The sequence below is a fragment of the Mesoplodon mirus genome (assembly GCF_964341445.2).
Source record: "Mesoplodon mirus genome assembly, chromosome: 6".
Taxonomy (NCBI): domain Eukaryota; kingdom Metazoa; phylum Chordata; class Mammalia; order Artiodactyla; family Ziphiidae; genus Mesoplodon; species Mesoplodon mirus.
This window is the reverse complement of record NC_138982.1, coordinates 128,473,675-128,495,920: the sequence shown is the minus strand read 5'-3', so window position 1 is coordinate 128,495,920 and position 22,246 is coordinate 128,473,675. Positions and strand designations below refer to the sequence as shown.

Genomic DNA, 22,246 nt, shown 5'->3' with positions numbered 1-22,246 from the left:
TGTGCTTACTGGGACCTAATGGCGCAAGCTGCCCCAGTAACCAGATATCATTGAATGAGAAGTGCTGGGGAATGATTCATTTGTAAAAGTTATTTGGATAGTTGGATTATTCGCTGCTGAGAATTTTATGCCTTTGAGGCATGGATGGTTTCTCTTTATCCTCCCAATGTCTTTTTTTTAATTTTAAAAAAATTTTTAAATTTTTATACAAGTTTTAAAGGTTACTTTCATTTACAGTTATTACAAAATATTGGCTATATTCCTTGTGCTGTACAATACATCCTTGCACCTATCTTACACTCAATAATTGGTGCCTCTCACTCCCCCAGCCCTTTATTTCCCCTCCCCCCTTCCCTCTCTCCACTGGTAAGCAGTAGTCTGTTCGCTATATCTGTGAGTCTGCTTCCTTTTTCCTGGTGTATTTTTTTTAGATTCTCATGTCATACAGTATTTGTTTTTATCTGTCTGACTTATTTCACTTAGCATAATGCCCTCCAAGTCCACCCATATGGCTGCAGATGGCAAATTTTGTTCTTTTTATGGCTTAGTAGTATTCCATTGTTTGTGTGTGTGTATGTGTGTGTGTATACACATATATATCACATCTTCTTTATCCATTCACTGTTGATGGACACTTAGGTTGCTCCCATATCTTGGCAAGTGTAAATAATGCTACTATGAACATTGGGGTACGTGTATCTTTTTGAATTGGTAATCAAAACACTATGGTACTGGCACAGAAATAGACACATAGATCAATGGAACAGTATAGAGAGCCCAGAAATAAACCCACATACTTACGGTCAAGTAATCTACAACAAAGGAGGCAAGAATACACCATGGAAAAAAGGTAGTCTTTTTAATAAAGACTGGGTGCTGGGAAAACTGGATAGCTACAGTCAAAGAATGAAATTAGAACATTCTCTACCACCATTTACAAAAATAAACTCAAAATGGATTATAGACCTAAATGTAAGACCAGATACTATAAAACTCCTAGAGGTAAACATAGGCGAAGCACTCTTTGACATAAATCACAGCAATATTTTTTTGGATCCATCTCCTAAAGCAAAAAATTAAAGCAAAAGTAAACAAATGGGACCTAATTAAACTTAAAGGAAAGGAAACCATAGACAAAGCAAAAAGACAACCTACTGAATGGGAGAAAATATTTGCAAATTATATGACAAATAGGGATTAATATCCAACATATATAAACAGCTCATACAACTCAAAAACCCAAACAACCTGATTTAAAAATGGGCAGAAGAACTGAATAGACATTTTTCCAAAGAGGAAATGCAGATGGCCAGCAGGCACATGAAAAGATGCTCAACATCACTAATCATCAGGGAAATGCAAATCGGAACTACAATGAGATATCATCTCACACCTGTCAGAATGGCTATCATCAAAAAGAACACAAAGAGCAAATGTTGGTGAGGATGTGGAGAAAAGGGCACCCTCTTGCACTGTTGGTGAGAATGTAAATTGATGCAGCCACTGTGGAAAACAGTATGGAGGTTTCTCAAAAAACTAAAAATAGAATTACCATATGACCTAGCAGTTCCACTCCTGGGTATATATCCTCCCAATGTCTTTTAATTAAACTGCCCAGATTTCCTGGATTACAAAATAGTAGAAGAGGAAGAAAATACCAATCCTTTATGATTATGACAGGTTTCTGGCAGTAGTAACCCCCAAACACTAATTCTTTGCTAAAACCAACATTTGGATTTTGTTATCTTCAGTGTAGAACCCCTAGTTTAGATGGGATTCACCATTGTTCATGTCTAGGGGGCCCTTAAAGTTATGTATTTTTTTGCATGTTTTCTTTTGGCCTCAAGATCCACATAAGAGCATATTATGCCTAGAAATGTTTCCTTCACTTGAGCCATGTGGCTCATCAAATCCCTGGTAACTAACAATAGCATGTTGGAACTTTATCTTGAACTTAGTTACATGTAAGTCGGCTTCTGGGAGCCCTAAAATAGAAGTACATGAGGTTTCCCCCACTCCATCTAAACTAGTACCAAGACCCCATCACAAAGAACTTAGCAAAACTTTCATAACCCTGTGTTTGTTTGGGAAGGAAGTCAATCATATGGAAAATAATTTCCAGATACAGTTGGCCCTCCATATTCGCGATTCTGCATCTAATGCTTCAACCAACCATGAATCAGAAATATTCACACAAAAAAGTTTTTTTCAGGAAGTTCCCAAAAAACAAAACTTGAATTTGCTGTGCACCAGCAACTATTTACATAGCACTTACTTAGTACTTATAACTGTTTACATGGTATTAGGTATTAAAAGTAATCTGCAGATGACTTAAAGTATAATGGAGGATGTACATAAGTTATATGCAAATACAGTAGAACCATGAACAACTTCGCAGGGGTGGGTAGAGGCTAGGGGCACAGACCCTATGTGCAGTGGAAAATCCCAATATAACTTTACAGTCCGTTCCAACTAACCTGGAATCGTGTAGTATGCATTTAGTAAAAGAAACCCTTTTATTCGTGGACCCATGCAGTTCAAACCCCTGTTGTTCAAGGGCCAACCAGACAGCATGATTTTATATAAGGGACTTGATCATCCACAGATTTTGGTATCCTGGTTGGGGGGGCACCCTGGAACCCCTTTGATTAGAGGTAAACAAAATCTATCCCAAGTAAGAACTAACTTCAGCTTCCTTTTTCACCTTCCATATTTACAAAGTAACATTTTCGGTGTTTTCTATATGTAAATGGAAGAGGGTGGCATTATTCCATTTAGTTGAAGCCAGTGTTCACCTGAAGTGTATGTGTGTGTGTTCAATGTTCATGATTTATTGATGCTTCATTTGTTTTGAAATGATCCTAAAGGAATAGTATCCTTTCCTTCCTTCAGAAATAGCCTCACTTAGACACAGGTGTAGAGAACAAACGTATGGATACCAAGGGGGGAAGGCGGGGTGGGATGAACTGGGAGATTGGAATCGACATATATACACTACTATGTATAAAATAAATAACTAATGAGAACCTACTGTATAGTACAGGGAACTCTACTCGGTGCTCTGTGGTGACCTAAATGGGAAGGAAATCTAAAAAGAGGGGATATATGTATACGTATGGCTGATTCACTTTGCTATACAGCAGTATAAAGCAACTGTACTCCAAAAAAAAAAAAAAAAGAAAAATAGCCTCACTTATCTGAAAATGAAATTGTCTCCTCAGGTAACCTGTAGCAAATTTCCTGTATGGAGTGAGATATTAGAAGAACAGTCTTCACTAGTTAAAACTTTAGAATTTACAATATTTGAAAACAATTAATTGATTACTACCAGATAAATATAGTAGCTCAAACTAATGATTTTGTATTCACATTATGAGTAGTAATATTTTCGTCTACCATTTGTATTATTTTGTATATGTATGTGTTCTATATTATATATATTTATACAAATAAATTATTATTTGTTTGTAATTGACCCAAATAGTGTGAGCACATTATACATATCCTTAGTGTTGATAACATTATTTACTTAAAAGCACACATGGGCTTCCCTGGTGGTGTAGTGGTTGAGAGTCCACCTGCCGATGCAGGGGACACGGGTTCGTGCCCCGGTCCGGGAAGATCCCACATGCCGCGGAGCAGCTGGGCCCGTGAGCCATGGCCGCTGAGCCTGCGTGTCCGGAGCCTGTGCTCCACAACGGGAGAGGCCACAGCAGTGAGAGGCCCATGTACCACAAAAAATAATAAAGTAAAAAATAAAAAACCACACACGTCACATAAAGATTGGCATATTTTTGTCTCTTTTAAAACTGTATCACTGATCATATTTAAGCACCTTTAAATGGGTATGATTTTACTTGCATCAGATGTTATGGTTATCTTTAATCAATAAGATTCCTGTAGGAAATAAAAACATTATACATGTAATACTTTATTGACTCCAGCTGGTTCCCCAGTTTCTTAATTGTATACATAATCTAGTATCATAGAATTTTATAGCATCTTCATAAACTTTTTGAAGGTAGCTAAAGTGCAAATTATGAATGTTTATATGTTTTTAAATAATTCTAGCAGTAGTGGTTTCTTTAGCTCTACATTTTATTAATCTCTATTCATTTGTCATCAAATTAAAAAATAAGGACACTCAGACCATCGATCTGGTTATACTATCTTTACACGTTTGAAGATACAGCAGATGGATATTCATTGTTGTAATTTATGTCCTCTTTTACCAAACACATTGTGCCATATAAATAGTTGTAAAGAGAACTGAACACTGAGCACATAATGGGCTATAAATGCTTGTGTATTGACTAAATTGTTTTAGTAAAGTATAATGTATAATTCTGGAAGAGATTTGCCAGTGGATATCCCAAAATAGAGCATTATATTAGAAGTTACTTGAAAAAATATTTATAGGAGAGCACCATTTTGTTGAGAGCAATAGTAACTCAAATTATATAAATGAGTTGCTATTATACCTCCTTGTAGCATATAATGAAGTTTTCTTTTGCATTTGAGACCATTGTTTACTGTTAGTTGAACTTGTCTTCCAATGTGTTCTGCTTAGCAACCTGTTGCCAGGCCTATGTGAAGAGCTCTTACTGTGGTTGTAGAGGTTGCAGTGGAAATTTGCTATCTTGTTATGTCAGCTGTTCCAATACGAGTAGTCATGAGATTAATGTGTTAGATACTAAAAATGCTAACACATGTTAGCTACCAACCTGGAAAAGAGATAATCATCATGAAGGAAAGGGCAGTATTGCACGTATGGTCATTTAATGATGGTAGAACTAATCCGCATTTAAAAAAATAAAAAAAAAACATTTTGTGTGGAGACAGAAATCTAATGTAATAGATGCACCCAAGTAGTTTAGGAGAGAAAGGACTTGTTAGTGAATAAGATGATCTTTGCTTCAGAAGTGTCTTTGAAGGTTTAAAGTGTGCTTTGAACCTAATAAAACTTTCTTGGGCCTGTTTCTTTACATCTAACATGGGAAAAATTAGAATAACCTGTATCATAGTACTTGCTTTCAGAACTGAGTTAAAGAATAGATATCGATGCATGTTGAACTGCAAAATGTACAGTTGACTTGTTTGTAATGCATGGCTTGGAATTGTAAGGGCAGGTGAATGTGAGGCTGGTGTTTCCTTAATCAATTCACACTCACACTGTCAAAGAGAAAAGCTCTCCTTAGGGTGTAATGACTAATCTACTACTTCTGGTTTGATAATCATGGCTATTATAACATGTCCCTTTTTAATTAGGTCTTTAGAAAGTTGTGTAGGCCTTGTAATTATTATAATCAAAAATAATAGATAATGACGTAGGTACTTTCTGTGCTAGATGAGATTGAGAACGTTGTTAAAATAAATTTTGGTAGTAAACAACTAATGATAGTTTATGAGTTGAAATATGCAGGAGTCCTTTTTATTTTAGGGAAGCAAAAAATATTAGAAAATATGATTTCATAGGATTGGAAAATGACTAAAAATTAATGTAGATTAATTTGGGCTCTTTTGTACATTTTAAATAAAAATTCAATAGATGTTCAAATAGCAGTAAATCATTTTGCTTTCAACTTCTGTATATTTGAAGACCTTCAATTTTATATTTAAATTATGTTTCAGAAACAGTTTCAGAAGAATTATAGTATCTTAAACTTTACTGGTAAATAAGAGAAAATATATATCAAAGTTTTAATCTTTTTCTTTCTGGAACATGCTGTTCATTTTTTTCCATTTAAGTGTTTGTACCTCCTTTGAGTATTAGGTGGTTCACCTCAAGTAGTTCTCAGGAGAATTTTATAGTTAAAAATTATTAGAAAATTGGAACCAAGGAGTCATATACATGTTGAAATGGTAATGAAGCACTTTGGTTTTATGAATTGTTTATAAAGTAGTCACAGGCAGCAACATTGCATTTGAAGTAATTTAATGATGGTAGAACCAATCACAGAGGAGCAGGATGCCAAGACCACACTTTCATAGCATCTGTATGTACCTAATCCACTTAGCGTCCAACCTCAAATAGAACGCATTATCGGTGCTGAAACACACTTAGCAATTCTTATGCCCAGGCCGTTCTTAACAAGATAGACTTTCCCACTTCCTTCCATTTGGCAATCTTCTTCCCCAACATGCATGTTGGTAAATTGACTCTGTAGGTCCAATTTCTGTCTTAAATACTATATCTAGAACATCTGTGATCTTTGACCATGACTCCTAAATAGGACACTATGTTTTTGTTCTGTCGTTGGTATTAGTTGACAAACAAAGTAGTACTTTTCCTCCCTCTTCATCTGCCTAATCAAGGTACCAGTACAAACAGGCCCAGTACAAACAGGCCCAGTACAAACAGGCCCAGATGGCCTCTGGGTTCAGGAATCTAAATATTCATAGGATAGAAATTTCCATATAAAGCTCCTTGGCATAAATAAGCTCTTAAAACCAATTATCTTTGCTATTTCTCAGAAGCCCTTTTTCTAACATAACTTGTCTGTCATTGTCATTTCCAACCAGCCTTTCCTGTACATTCTTTGCACAAGGCTTTGGAGGTTTTTTGTTCTTTTTTGTTGTTAACCATCCTGCCATCACTGTTTTTGTTGCTGTTGTTGTTTTAATATTGTTCTTTAAATTCCTGACTCTGGTTATTTCTTTTTGATCATTATAGCATCTCCCTTAATGGCCCTTTGTCCCTGCTTGCTGCAATCCTACACCCTTGACTTTAAATACCAGCCCTAACTCCAGTTAGGCCAAGGTTTATTTCTCCAGCCCAAACTCTACTTGGATATTTCAGAGACATTTGAATTCTAATATGTCCAAAAGAGAGTTCGTAATTCCCACCCTCCCTGCCCCTCCCGTGGTTCTCTCAAAGCTGTTTTAACTCAGTAGTGACCCCACACCCTCTCCTAGGAATTAGAGCTAAGATCCTGGGGCTCCTATTGTGACTTCCACAAATCCCGTCGGCTCTGGATTCATGTACTTCTTTCCGTCTTTTCCGATACAGTCCTAGTCTAAACTACCATGATTTCTGGAGTTACCGCAGTATCCTCTTCATTTACTGCTGGAGTTACTGCAGTATCCTATTCATTCCTGTTCCCATCGTCTCTCCCCTATGCACCCCACCCTTTTCCACTCACATACACCCTAAGCCATTCTCTATATGGCAGCCGGGATGTGGAGTGTATACATAGCTACATAGAGCCGATCATGGAACTTCCAAGATTAAGTTGTGTTAGTGGCTTTCCTTAAAAAACACAAATACACAGAGAAAATACAAGGAAGCCCTTTGTTGGAGGCTGAGGATGATGTTCACAGTTACTGAATGTGTTCTTTGTGCCAAGTCCTCATCCACATTCTTTTTAGCATTAACCTCTCTCCCCCAGCTCCTCCCCCACCTCTCTCCCCACTGCTGACTCCACATCACACAGGTCAACATGGCAAGCTTTCCCCGCCCCAAGACTGATGAATCTCTCTATAATGTTTTTTTTTTTCCCCAGCTTTCTGGGTTTCTGTTGATCCTCAACCTCAGCTTCTCAAAATGAATTTCCCTGACTGTTCTTTTCAAGACACCCTCCTCCCCATACTCTCAGTCTTAGCAGCCTATTTATTTGGTCCTGACACTGATTACACCTTTTCTGTTTTATTTGCTTATTGCCTGTCTCTCCTCAAGAGAATGTAAGCTTCCTGAGGGCAGGGACCCTATCCTTTTCTCATTTAGAGCCTCAGATCTAGCAGAGTGTCTGGTCCACAGTCTATATCCAGTAACAGTTTTGACTGAACTTTTCTTATACTGTTGTTTTGAACATAGTAGAATGTCCTTATTAGGCTCTTTAATCCATACTAGAGAATACCGTCTCAGGGAATTTTTCACATCGACCTCTGAACTGGGAAGCAGCTTGAATTATGCTTGTAGGGTGTGAGGGAAAGCAGAGAGGAATGGCGTAATTAGACCTCAGAAGGCTAGATTCTATTTCTAGTTACATATGATATCAAAGCAGAACCTATTAGCAATGCAGAAAGTAAGTGGCCATCTAGTCAGTTATCTGTGATCTTTCAAGAAGGGTAACCCTTCAGTTTAAAAAAAAAATATGCAGCACTGTTTACTTAATAGAAATAGAAATATAGTCCCTCCCAAATTTGTGTATTTGTGTCCCGAATTTCTAGTCCTTTATTTCCAGCTGTCTGCTGGAGGCCTCTGCAATAGATTCTTATAGCATCTGAAATCCATCATGGTCAAAGCTGAACCCATTCGTTTCCATTCCTGGCTGTGTCCATTCTTCCTGCTGTAAACTCTGTTACCAAGAGTAACTGTTCTCCACCCAGTCTCTCCCTCTGGAGACATCAGCCTCATCTTCTCACTAACCCCCTCCATCCAGACGGTCACTAGTTCTGTCGTGTTATTTTTTCACTTCATGTGTCGTCCTCAGCTAGAATCCTCAAGAGCCTTCCCCCCCCAGCTCATACCTGTTGAAATGAAACTAATCTTGCCACTCTTCTGCTTAAAGCTTTTCTACTAAGCTCTGCATCACTGGTAGAATAAGGGCAAATTCCTTAGTCTGTAAAATGAGGTCCTTCCTAGTATATCCAGAGCCTGCATTCTGCTCACTTCCTGGTGTCCACTCCCAACCTCCAGCCATACTGAGCCATTTACAGTTACTGCAGATACTTCATGTGTTTACAGCTGACATTCCCTGTTTCTGCAGTGCCCCTCTGCCATCGTCTTCTCTGCAGACATTTATTCATTCATCAGTTCCCAGTTCACCTGTAACCTCTTCAACCCATACCTCCCAGGTCCTCTTAGCAGATAATCCATTACAGTTTATGTGCACATCTCTTACAGCACCACCTTATGCATTTTTACGTGTCCATCTCTGCAGGGCTCTGAGCTGTGGTCAGCGACTGGAACGCTACAGGCATAATGCCTAAGAAAAATAGGTCTTCACAGATTTTTTCCTTAAATAATAAACCCCAAGGAAAAAGTATATGAGAAACAAATGATAATTTTAATTAAACCATTTTCAAAACCTAATAGCATTAAAAAGGGAAAAATATATATATTATAAATATAAATTTAAGCCATAGTCTAATTAAGAGCAAATAGGTACAATATTTGGCTCCTACCATATACTTGACATACATTAACTGGTCACAGCATCTCCTAAGATAGAGAATGGTATCATTCCATTTTAAAGGTGAGGAGACTAAGTCACAGCAGAGTAAGTCACTTGGCCACAGTCACACCAGAGTGATAGGTGGCTTCCAAAAATAGTTACCATGCTGTACCTCCTCTCTACGGCCCAGAGAACTAGAATATTCAGTTGACTGCAGTATGGTGCAGCATAATTTTTCCTTGAGAAAAGAAAAAGTATTCACAAAAATGTTCTCAGCAGTTCAACCTAAAATATAATGCACTTACACATTAATTTCCTTGCCCCATACCTTCTGCATATGTCATATTGTACAAGGAGTGTTGATACTTAATAGTTTGACTCTACAAATTTCTCAGATGTCAACTACAGATAATATTTAAAGATATACTTACCAAGGCAAGGATGTGGGCTTGTTTGTTAGAAGAGGAAGAGAGTGGGCTCATTAATGGAAAATGAACAAAAATTTTCATCTCTCCAAAACATGCTTTTCCTAAATATTCTGGCTCATCAAGGCTTTCATAATAGTGAAAAGTGAAAGCCAGGCTATACTTGGCTCTACCTTTTGTCTTTCCCGTATAATTTAAAATACTTATTGCAATAAAAAAGTGCTAAGGATGTAAAGTAATGAGCACTGCTGTCTGTTATACAGGAAAGGTGTTAAGAGAGTACACCCTGAGAGTTCTCATCACAAAGAAAAAAATTTTTTTCTATTTGATTTTGTATCTATATGAGAGGATGGACGTGAATTGAATTTACCCTGGTCATCACTTCAAAAATAAAATGAATACTTATTTCAAGCCCTCAGAACAAAGAGTCAAGGGAGCCTTGTGGCTTGTTTTCCCTTAGGGATATATGGCACTTTGTACCACCTGAGGATTGGTGTTAGATGTACAGGCAGACCTCAGAGACATTGTGGGTTTGGTTTCAGACCACCACAGTATCACAATAAAGCAAGTATCACAATAAAAGAAAGCACACAGATTTTTTGGTTCCCTGGTGCATATAAAAGTTATGTTTACACTATGCTGTAGTCTCTTAAGTGTGCAATCGCACTGTCTTAAAAAATGTGCATACCTTAATTAAATAATTCTTTATTGCTAAAAATGCTAACCGTCATCTGAGTCTTCCACACGCCATAATCTTTTTGCAAGAGTAACATCAGAGATCACTGATCACCGGTCACCATCACAAATATAATAATAATGAAAAGATTTTAAAAATTGTGAGAATTACCAAAATGTGACACAGAGACGTGAACTGAGCCACTGCTGTTGGAAAAATGGCACCGAGAGACTCGCTGCCACAAACCTTCAATTTGTGAAAAAATGCATTATCTATGAAGCACAATAAAATGAGGTATGCCTGTTTCTCTTTCTTCCTGGGAATCCCCCCTCCACCCCGCCCCAGGTATCTGGGGCAGGACGAGGGATCCAGGCAGTTTCTGCTTGTGCTGGAGAGAGGAGGAGAGTTGCTTGTTATTGCTTCCCAAGTAGACCCGCTTATTTTTTCACAGGAGAGATGGTGGGGGGAGCCACAGAATCGGGGAGCTTCTCTCCTTTCTAAGGAGCAGGTACTTAACAAGGTGTCCCCAAAAGAAGGGTTAGGCTGGTGTCCTGCTTTGTGGCTTTTCTAAAGGGCTTTGTGGCCATTTTGTGCAGAAACCATCTATAGCTTTATATCAGTGCCCATGTATGTAGATCCAGTGGAAAAGGATGCTAGGCACGTCGCCTTTGCTGAAAGGGCACCTGTTCAGGGCATGTTCTCTTACTACTCTCTTTATTTATTTTTATTTCTTTTATTGAGGTATAGTTAATTTACATTGTTGTGTTAGTTTCAGGTGTGTAGTGAAGTGATTCAGTTAGACATACACACATATATATTCTTCTTAAGATTCCTTTCCATTATAGGTTATTACAAGATACTGAGTAGAATTCCCTGTGCTATACAGTAGGTCCTTGTTGTTTCTCTATTTTATATATAGTAGTGTGTATATATTAATCCCAAACTCCTCATTTATCTCTCCCTGCCCCCATCCCCTTTGATAATCAGAACTTTGTTTTCCATGTCCGTGAGTCTATTTCTGTTTTTCTTACTACTGTCTAAAAACGTTAACAGTCCTCCAACTACCGACTCCAATGTACCTTACCTAGCTTTCCCTGTGTTCATTTTCTCCATAATGGTTAATATTAATATTAATTAATATTATATATTATATTAATATTAATATTTCTTAAGTCTTGCCAGAATAACATTTTCTCCCTTGCAACATATTTTTATGATTTAAAGGTAAGACAGCAAGTGTACTGAGTACTTTAGACTATATCTTAAAAATCTAAGAACATTTTTCTACAGAACCCAAATGATACCACTCACCCACAAAATTAACAATACTTTTAAAATATCATCAGGTAGTCATATTTTCCCTAAACCTGAGGAATGACCTCCCCTGCTCGTTTTTCCACACCATATCCCATGCAGGACCAGACCTAGCATCTTATTTACATCCTTAAATCTTAGGATTCAGAACAGCCCTTTTCATATCATGATATCAATGTACTAAAGAAGCTGTACCCGTCTTCCTAGAAACTGCCCATCCTTTGACTTGTCTTAGGTCCTGGAGGTATTATTTAGATTGTTTCTCTATACCTGGAATATTTTTCTTCTGATGAGTATGTACTGAGAAAATGAAGAAAAGATCGATTATTTTTCAAATGTTCTAAACAAGTGCTGCAAGTTACACCAGACCTTGCTTCAATGCTTCTCTTATCTCTTTGCTGTTCTTGTTTTTTAGACATTCACTGAATTAAGCAGGGTAATATTTAAAAGCTGGTATGAAGAAAAGTTGATTTTATGCTAAACTATCATTTTTATAACCTTTCTTCCATTTTCTTTCCTGTCTAGCATCTTACAGTGAAAACCATTAGTTTTATTCTTGGAATTGACAAGAACCTGAGTAGTTAATACACGCATGAATTTAACACTGGATTCTATAGTCTTCTATTCATATCAGTGTGCCAAGTGATAATAGAATTCTGAAAATATAATCTGTAACATAAGCATTTTTTTAACTTTAAAGATTAAGTACTTTTGTATTCCCTCTCTTAAGATCTTTCCTAGAACTGCCTAACTCTGACTCTTTTACATTTTCTAATAAAGAAAGTCAAACTCTTCATGTAATTGTCATAGATTATTTCAGTTCTGAGTGTTTTGGAGGACTGTCTCCTTGAGATTTAGTCATGACATCATTCATTCATTTATACGCTTGAGCTACGTGCCATGCCAAGGCACTGTGCCTGTGGCCTTGGCTTTATTTCTCTCTTATGTGATACTTGCTGTGGGTCAGGTGCTCTTCTAAGTACATTGCAAGTTTTTACCCATTTGTTCCTCATCATACCCTATGAAGCTACCTGTTATAAGTTTGCCATTTACAGATGAGGATAAGGAGGCACAGAGAGGTTAAGTAATTTGCTCCTGGTCACAGAGCTGTGATTCAGATCCAGGCAGTCTGGCCCCAGAGTTCATACTTTGAACCACTCTGCCGTGCTGAAGAGCCTCGCCTCCTTGGAGCCTGCATTCTACCCTCTCTGAAGAAGGCGAGAGGCAGGGATCATGTTGCTTCTGCTGTAGAATTTTAGAACTTGGACACCCTAGAGCCCGTGAGGCCTCTCTCTTTGTTTCCTTGTATCTCCTTTGTCCTCAGATCAGGACATAGCACAGCTTCCCACTCTTCCCATCTCCACCCCACCCCAGCCCACCCTCTGTGTCAGGGGTCAGCAATATTTCTGTAAAGAGCTAGCTAATAAATATTTGAGGCTCTGCAGGCCACATATGGTCTCTGTCACATATTTTTCTTTCTGTGTGTGTGTTTTTTTTTTCCTTTTCATCTTATAACACTTTAAAAATGTGAAAATCACCCTTTAGCTCACAAGATGTCCAGGAACAAGTCACGGGCCGTAGTTTGCCACCCCCTGCTCCACACCACTGCTCACTTGTCCTTCTTTGAGCACTCTGTGTTCTTGTCAGCTGATCTGTTTCAGGCACTCAGGTTTTCCTCTCCACTCTACCACAGGACCTTTGCACATGTTCTACCCACTCTGCCTTTTGACAGCTGTCTTTAGCCTCTGGACTTCATTAATTTGAGGCTTTTTTTTAGGCCACATTTCAGAGCCCTTCCTTGTGGATGCCTTGTTATACACCTCCAGATCTGTTCAGATCTCATTTGCTTGGGTCTTCTAGCCCTCCGTAATTGTTATCACAGTAGCAATTTTACGTTTATACAGGTGATGATATCATTGTCCTTTTGGCTGTTAGCCCACGTGAATTACCCTTGCGCCCCAGTGTATCTCTAGCTCCCAGCATGTGTCCCTAACCAGGTTCCCAGCTCTGCTCTCATCTCCCTAGAGCCCACTCTCCACCCAGCAACCAGAGTCATCTTTAAAACAAATCGGATTTAGTCATTCCCATTGCATATAAATAAACATGCTTTTTCTGACCATAACCAGCATGGCCTTGCTGGGTCATGCCCCACCTGTCTGTCTCTACCACCCTAACGTACGCTCTTCCCCCTGCCTCACTCCCCGCAAGCTCACTGGCTCTTTGTTGTATTTTTTATGTGTGTGTGATCGTGCTAAGCTTGCCCTTGCGTTCAGGGCCTTTGCACATTCTCTTACTCCTATCTTAGCCATCCGCCCACCTTGACTTTCAGCATTCCAAGTTTCAGTGCCCACGACCCTTTCTCAGTGGCCTTCCCCTGATCATCCTATTTGAAATGCTCCCCCTACACCGCCCCCCTCCCCCCCCACACACACAGCTGTTATAGCCACTGGTTAACACATTAGCCTTTCTTTTCTCAACCAACTTCTTTACATTTTTGTTGTTGTTGTTATTTATTTGCTCATATTGTGCCTCACCCGCTAAAATATGTTCCAAGAAAGCAGAGACTTTGTCATGTTCACTCATCTACCCCCGGCGCCTGGAATAGCACCTGGCACTTGATAAAAGCACCGTCAGTGCTGTGACTGTGAATCACTGGTGTGTGGCTTTGAGAGGCACTTAATGGAATGGTCGGATGGATGGGCGAATTAATGCATTACCCTTTTTTTTTGCTGATTATCAATCGGTGCACATCTCTCTCAACTCAAGTACTCAACTGTTCACTGACTAAAGATAAAACATCTGAATACCTGGTCTCCGCAGTTGAGCGTCCATCGCTGTTAAAACCCAAAGCCTGGGCTTCCCTGGTGGCGCAGTGGTTGAGAGTCCGCCTGCCGATGTAGGGGACACGGGTTCGTGCCCCGGTCCGGGAAGATCCCACATGCCGCAGAGCGGCTGGGCCCGTGAGCCATGGCCGCTGAGCCTGTGCGTCTGGAGCCTGTGTTCCGCAACGGGAGAGGCCACAACAGTGAGAGGCCCGCGTACCACAAAAAAAAAAAAAAAAAAAAAAACCCAAAGCCTGTGTAAAATTCCATTGTAGTCAGGCTTAGGTACTTGTTATTCCTGCTTGTGCATTATTAGGATATCTCTTCTTCATCCTCACACCCACTTTTCATGTCCTACCAGATCCAACACCTCTAGCTCACAAGAATCACTTTCCCCTTGGAATTTCTAAAGCATTTAGTATGCAGTATGTCTATTACTCAGTAATTAGTGTAGATTATCTCTCCTGGAATAGGGATTCATTAAATGTATAAGAATGATGATACATCCTAGTTTAGACTAAGGTTGTGACCTATCTAGCTCACCCCTAATGCCTGAATCATGAATTTTTGGTGTCTCAATTTGGTCCTTATCTTCCTAAAGCAGGAGTCTGTGACCTGAGGTCCAGAGTAAGCTAGTGAACGGCCTGCAAGGAATGCCTTTAGCTGCAAGTAACAGAAACCCAGTCATTGGTTGTAGGAGTGCTGGGCTGGTGCAGTGATACAAAGATGCCATCTTTTTGTATCTTTCCACCCCACCATCCTAAATCAGCTTCTGCATCCTAATGTTTATCACCTAACAATTGACAGCTGGCTGTTGCCCCTCCAGGCGGAGACCAAGTAGAAGAGCAAGGGCTAAAGAAACAAAAGCGCTCTGACCATCAGTAGGAACCTTCTCATCTGGAAAGTAAGACCGCTCTTAAAAGCCCCACCTAAAAGTCCAAGCAGGTGTCCTCTGGCATCTGATTATCCAGAAATATCTCTGTCACTTGGCCTTCCCTGTCCCCAAGGGCATGGAGTGTTGGGTTTCTTACTTTCTCTGGTCAAAAAAGGAATGGAGAAAGGAGTTAAGAGTAGCTTTGGGGTAGCTTTCAAACAGTTTCTGCTGCAGGACATTTTTCAGGAGAGATGAGTCAGATTCTCAGAGATCCTTTCATTGACAAATTAATAATAGCCACTACCTAAGGAATGCCATCAAAACAACTATACCAAAATTCAGTAGACTGCTAAAGTGGGGGTCAGTTTTAGATATTACCTATAGGTAACAGAGATTCTGACAGTACATTAAAGGTAGATAACTTTTTTTTTAGTAAACATCAACATATGATGGATTGAATCCTATGAGCATCAAATTCATTTATGAAATAGCTAAACTGATGAATTAATTTAGAGAATTAGTTACTTAACTAATTCAGTGAGGCCATGACTGAAGGAGCCATAGATTCATAAGTATCATAATCTTCTCTTTTTGTGTGTGTTCAGCTCCTTATAATTTGTGCCCATAGGGGGTTGGGGGCTTGGAGTGGAGGTATATTTTTTCAGATTTGGAGGCCCTGAAGATAACAATTTTATTAATTAACAAGCTCTTATGCTAGGCCAGTCGTGAGAGTATTTAAGAAGAGTGAGGCATTACAGTAGCAGTGTCCTCTCCTTTTTAACCCTTTTTGCTGAACTGTAATGTACGTAAAGAGAAGTGCACGTAACACAGGTGTACAGCTCAATGAATTTTCAAAACTGAACACAACCAGATAGCTGACACCCAGATCAAAACACAGCCTTGCCAGCCCCCAGAAGCCTCTCTCCTGTTTCCTCCTAGTCACTAAACTTCCCCTTGCCTACGTGTAACAACTCCTCTGAGTTCTATCAGTGGTGAGGAGTAAGTGTTTTCATAGTTTATATAAATGGAATCAGGCGGTGTGTCTTGTGTTTTATATGTTTGGCTTCTAATGGTGCCTTTAGGTGGGAGAGAGAGTGGCTTTTTCTTACTTAGCTGTCCCCCGTCTTGAAACATTTACTCAGAACCAGGAAGAATATGCTTCCTACTTTCTCACATTTTCTGGCAGCTTCTAATTTTCCTAATTTAACAGCAATAATTTCAGAGACTACTTTCTCCTGGGACAAACTGACTTATCCAGCCATTGTACCTTCCAGGCTAAACTGTCTGTTTCCTTTTTTCAAAATTTGCTTTATTTTCTTTCTCTATTTCCACCCCTGGGAGACTCTTTCTTCCCCGTGCTAGATCAACACGGAAGTGTCTGAGTGTCTTCCTGTTGGGACTTGCCCTTCTGGCCCCCAGTTGGTCCGTACATTTTTGGAGCTGACAGCTGTTCTGTTTTCACTCTCCCCTCATCACTGCAGTAGTGTAGGTCTCGTGATTGTCCAATTCACATAAACCATGGGAATCAGCTTTCTCTCTGCCATTTCCTCTCCTTTGTCCTACAAAGCGGAAAAAACATCAGTCTTAACAGAGACGATGAAAGAATAAATATAGCTTTTTTAGAGAATGCAAATGGTGAATTGTTTTGCATACTTAAACAAAAAGGACTTAAAATGTGAGTAAAAATCTTTGACTATCTAAAGCGACTAATCAGGGAGGCAATGGCAGGTGGAATCAAGGTCAGCCTTTACTTAGAAATACAAGAAGAGCTACCCTTGTGATGCAGTATATCCTTCACCAAACTAAAGTCTTGTGTGCTGACACATAAAATTTTAGCATCAGTGATTTATTTCCTCAAAATAATGTCCCTTTGACCCTTTAACCTTCTTCTTTAATTCAGATACTCCTGAGATGATGAGCATTTTCAGAGAGTTCCCTCATGCTTTAGAAGTATTTTTTTATTATTGGAATTTAAAAGCTGTAAAAGCTGTCTGCTTTAAATTGACAGATGCTAAAATGTATGAGTGAATGAATATTCCACCGTGTTCTCAAGGGACTATTTTATTGTGACTTGTTTGTTTATAAGGAAATTGCTTTATGACGCTCAGCCTCACGTTTCCATAAACTAGCCCTTCCTTGCATTTTCTTGCACTGTGAGCACCTCTCTGAAACTGGCTCACCTAGGTCGCATCACAGAACAAAGCTGTCCAGCAGTTGAAAAAAAAGGTGGAAAATGTTTTTTCCCCTTTCTGTGTTTCCAGTTATTTATGAAAACTGCAGCTGGAAGTTGTAATGTTGGCATGTTGCGCCTTCTTTGGGAAGATGCCACATCTTTAAAACATAACTGTGTGCTACTGTTTTAATGGTGTCCAAATAGATCATTGAATTCATGGACATCTAAATTTAATTCCAGGAATCAAAGCTATGGTAATAAGAACTGGACGCGAGTTCTCTTAGGCCAAGTAATTTAATTCCTCAGCCAGCTGAAATATTATGTCTCTGTTGCTTGTTATGATGCCAGTAAATTGCTCAGGCAGATGCAGTAATGGATGGTGGGCATCTATTTCACTCTTTTTCATGGCTCCACACATACTAGAATGCAGATCACTTTAAACACAGCTGTTTTTATACGCATGTTTTCTGTTTGGAGTTTTAAATGTAACAAGTCATAACAGAGATGTTTGGGGCCCAGGGTCATGTTTTCACCATCCCACCTGGAAGCACAATGCTGTCTTAACCCTGGGTCACATACCTGGACCCTGTCACTCCATCCGTGCTTCAGGACAGCATGTACATGTCATGATTTAAGGAGAAGACTCATTGGATTTGATTTCTCTCCCTAGTTTTACCTGAATTGTCCACTTAATTTGGATAACTAAAGTATATTGGTGCCTATGATTTGACTGAACACAGAAGAGAGCTCAAACACAAGAAATTGGCTGATGGCATGCATTAGGTCATCTTTATTTTATTCACTAGCAGTACAACATCAAGATTCTGTAGAAAAATAAAGAGGCAGTATCCTGGGTAAAATTGGGATCTAAACAATTGTTGAGTTTAGGATTCTTTTGAAATGTTGTCTTAAGTGGTAGACTTTTGTGTAGGAATTCAGGCAACAAGAAATCAATGACCGTACCCCACTTATCTCTAAGCAGATGAAGGCTTATACCATCTGATTATCAGTGCGAATGTTTCTCTTCCTCTTCTTACCTATTTTTCACGGTCTCATGGAAGTGTTAAAATAACTGGTTAGGGTTTTCTCTGTATTAACACTTCATTTGTTCAATTAATAATAATTTATCTATAAATGTTATTATTGATTTTACTCTGCCAAATAAGTTTCTCCTTTTTCTCTTATTTAACCACATATTTCAACTGCTTTTGATATGTCCATTTATTATCTGTAAGTCATATTTAGTCAGAATTTAAAAGGCGCTCCACTTGGGGGATGGGGGTTATACACAATTTTTTAGAACTTATAAAAGTCCTTTAAATTCTGAGTTAATCAGGGAATTCTTTCTTTTTTTTAAATACATCTTTATTGGAGTATAATTGCTTCACAATACTGTGTTAGTTTCTGTTGTAGAACAAAGTGAATCAGCTATATGCATACATATATCCCCATATCCCCTCCCTCATGAGCCTCCCTCCCACCCTCCCTATCCCACCCCTCTAGGTCGTCGCAGAGGGAATTCTTTCTAGCGCTATATTCATCTTTTTACATATCTTTCTCTTTTTCACCCTCAGTACTTGTGGCTCTCCTGTCAGACTTTGTCTTTGAAAGCCTTTTGTCATCTTCCTTTCTGTCCCTGTACGCCGCGGAATCCTACCATTTTCTTTCCCTAACATGTTTGAAATCTGATTTTCTGTACAATGCCGAACTCACACTAGCATCCCAAGGCTCCAGGTGGTGGCTGACACGAACTCTCCAGATTCCTGTCATGTCTCCCAAACAATGAGCTTCTCCTTGTGGGCAAGAATCAACTCTGGGGTAAAATTTAAATGTCAACATGGAAGTTCTCAATCCTATTCCTCTAGTGCTTCTTGTTAAATAGAAGGAGTTGAAGTCCTCCACCACATCTAGGTCTTTTTCCTGTATTGATTTTGTGATCTGATCAAGGATGAAATATCTATTTCTCCTCTCCAGCCAGATGACACATGAGATACTGTCACTGTTTAACACTTAGATTCCTATCTTCATTTATCATCTTCCAGATGCTCTTGACCATGTCTGTACTGACAGGTATATGACTGCCACAAGAATATCTTACTTGGACCTTCTGATTTTGTTCTAGACATACTCTTCTTTGGCCATCCAAATTTGCTGATTTATTACTTGCCACTGATTAAGTATACACATGTTTAATGCCATAAATATTATTTCTGATCTCCTTCCCAGTTATACTGTGACTTATTGCCTATCTGTTACCATTATTCTCGTAATGTTGCACAGTTCAGTGGTTCTCAGAATATTGTCCCCCAACCATCAGTATCAGCATCACCTGGGAAATTGTTAGAAAGGCAAATTCTCAGGCCCTGTCTCACCACTGATTCAGAAATCTGGGGGTGGCACCTGGGGATCTGTGTTTTAATAAGCCTTTCAGGTGCATCCTTTTGATGCTCACTGAAATTTCAGAGCCAAAGAGATATCTGATATTCTAGAAAGCTTACACAACTAGCAAAAGGGAACATAGGTGTAGTTTCAGTAGGCATCCCTGACCATTGAGCTTACAGGCTTATTGAAGCCAATTTCTTCCTCCCCTTTCATTTCCAGTTTAAACTTTCAATAGTAATTTTGAACGAATTTCCACCTCCCCTTATTGAATATCTACTCTGCAGGTGCTGTGGGGTATTTTCACATACAGGAGGAGGAGAGGTAATCCCGGTAACACAGTAAACGTTGTTTTGGTCTCCCCCCACCCCAACCTTTTTAATAGATTTATTTTTTAGAGCAGTCTTAGGGTTAGAAAAAATTTGAACAGGAAGTACAGAGAGCTCTCCCCACTGCATTATTAACATTTTGCATTAGCATTGTATGCTTGAACCAATATTGATACATTATTGTTAAAGTAAAGTTTACATTAGAGCTCACTTTTTGTATTGTACAGTTCTTAGGGTTTTGACAAATGCATGATGTTGTATATACACTGTGTCATTGGGTATCCACTGATGCAGTATCTTACAGAGCAGTTTCACTGCCCTGAAAATCCCCTGTGTTCTGCCTATTCATCCCTTCCTTCCTACCCCAAACTCCTAGCAACCACTGGTCTTTTTATGGTCTCCATAACTTTGCCTTTTCCAAAATGTCATACAGTTGGAATCCGGGTATTCTCTTTTTTGCAACTGCAGAAACTAAGAAGAGCTGTGCTCAGGGGTAAAATGTTGCAGATATACTGAGCTGGAATTCATTTCTGACCTGCTGGCTTCAAACCTTGTGCGTGTTTTTATTCAATGTCAAATTTCCTCTCAGATGTCCAAAATTCCTCATCATTGATTTTTTTTTTCCTCTCCTGGAATTTGTTTAAATGACTATCGTTATTTCTCCTTCCTGATCCAGTGAAGACAAAGTCGTGGAAGTAGCAGAGGAGGAAGAAGTGGCTGATGTTGAGGAAGAGGAAGCTGAGGATGATGAGGATGAGGAGGATGGTGATGAGGTAGAGGAAGAGGCTGAGGAACCCTATGAAGAGGCTACAGAGAGGACCACCAGCATCGCCACCACCACGACCACCACCACGGAGTCTGTGGAAGAGGTGGTCCGAGGTAATCCACTGTTTACTTGGATTTTCTTTCTTGGGGAAAAGGAAAGCATCACACCAGAGTTTGAAATTTCTATCCACATTACCACCATTGCGTCCCCCAACCAAAAATAAAAATTCATAATAACAAGTTGTCTTGTGCTTGTTGAACTCCTTTTGGTTGAACAAGCAGTCTAACAGTTCATTTCAAATAACATGAAATCCTGATTTTACAATCTGTTCTGTGCCTTGTGTACGCTACTTGGTACACTGTTCTGTAAAACTCCACCTAACTGGGGACCATGTCATTTGACAAAGGCTGAGTTAGGCAAACTCCTTGGTATTCTCCTGACAGTGGGTGTTTATTACACTCCATTGTATGTTGCCTCTTTCACATCTAGACTGTGAGGTCCTTGATGTCAAAGACTGGATTTTACTTAATATGATGCAGAGTGCCTGCCTTATAGAAACTTTTCAATAAATCTTGGTTGAGTGAGTAGTTGCAATTAGATTTCATTAAAGCAAAAGAAGGCTATTTGGTGAGTATCACATTATTTTCTGCTGTGAAATTTAACTTGGATGACTTGTGTTGCCTTTACAGTATTTTACTGGGGGAAGTGACAGTGAGAGGTAGATGTAGTGTTACTATCTTAGACTTCCTTTTTCTGTTTCATTAATGCTCCTATTGGAAGTGTTGTAAACAGAATGAACTAAAAGACTTCCTTTTTGTCTCCATGAAATAAAAACAAGGATTCAGTTTACATTAAACAACCAAAGCTAATGAATTGTTGAGTTGCCTTTCTTAAAGCGTATGCATTTGTTTTGCAAATAGTAAAAGATGGTCCTAGGATTAGATTGAATGAGTGTGGACAGAATTATTGTTTTAATGTATTGCAAATACTTTTAAAGTCTATCCATAAATGCTACAACATTGTAGGTCTTTTTCTCACTTTTTATTAAAGTAAAATGATTTCTGCTCTGTTGTTAAATTGGAGTTTAAAATGGGCTACTTTTTTGCCTCAAGTAGATTCCTGATGATTATTGTAGCATCTTCTTCCCTTCACTGCATTTTTTATAACTTTATTGAGGTATAATTTACATATAAAGTTCATTCACTTTAAGTGTATAGGTGTATAATTCAATGGCATTAATAAATTTACCAAATTGTGAAAACATCACCATAATCCAATCTTAGAAGATTTTCATCATCCCAGTATGAGCCCTCACACCCATTCACAGTTAATTCTTGGTCTCACTGCCAGCCCCCAGCAACCATTAATCTAC

At 38.9% G+C, this 22,246-nt stretch overlaps 1 protein-coding gene across 4 annotated transcripts in view; it reads left to right on the top strand.

Annotated features, from left to right (window-relative positions):
- APP (amyloid beta precursor protein) overlaps positions 1–22,246 on the top strand; it is a 294,233-nt gene that overhangs the window by 142,973 nt on the left and 129,014 nt on the right. For all 4 annotated transcript variants that reach the window (XM_082625057.1, XM_082625056.1, XM_082625055.1 and 1 more), the window contains exon 6: positions 20,785–20,987. In XM_082625057.1, the coding sequence (XP_082481183.1) occupies positions 20,785–20,987 (203 nt within the window). The remainder of the gene's footprint in view (positions 1–20,784; positions 20,988–22,246) is intronic.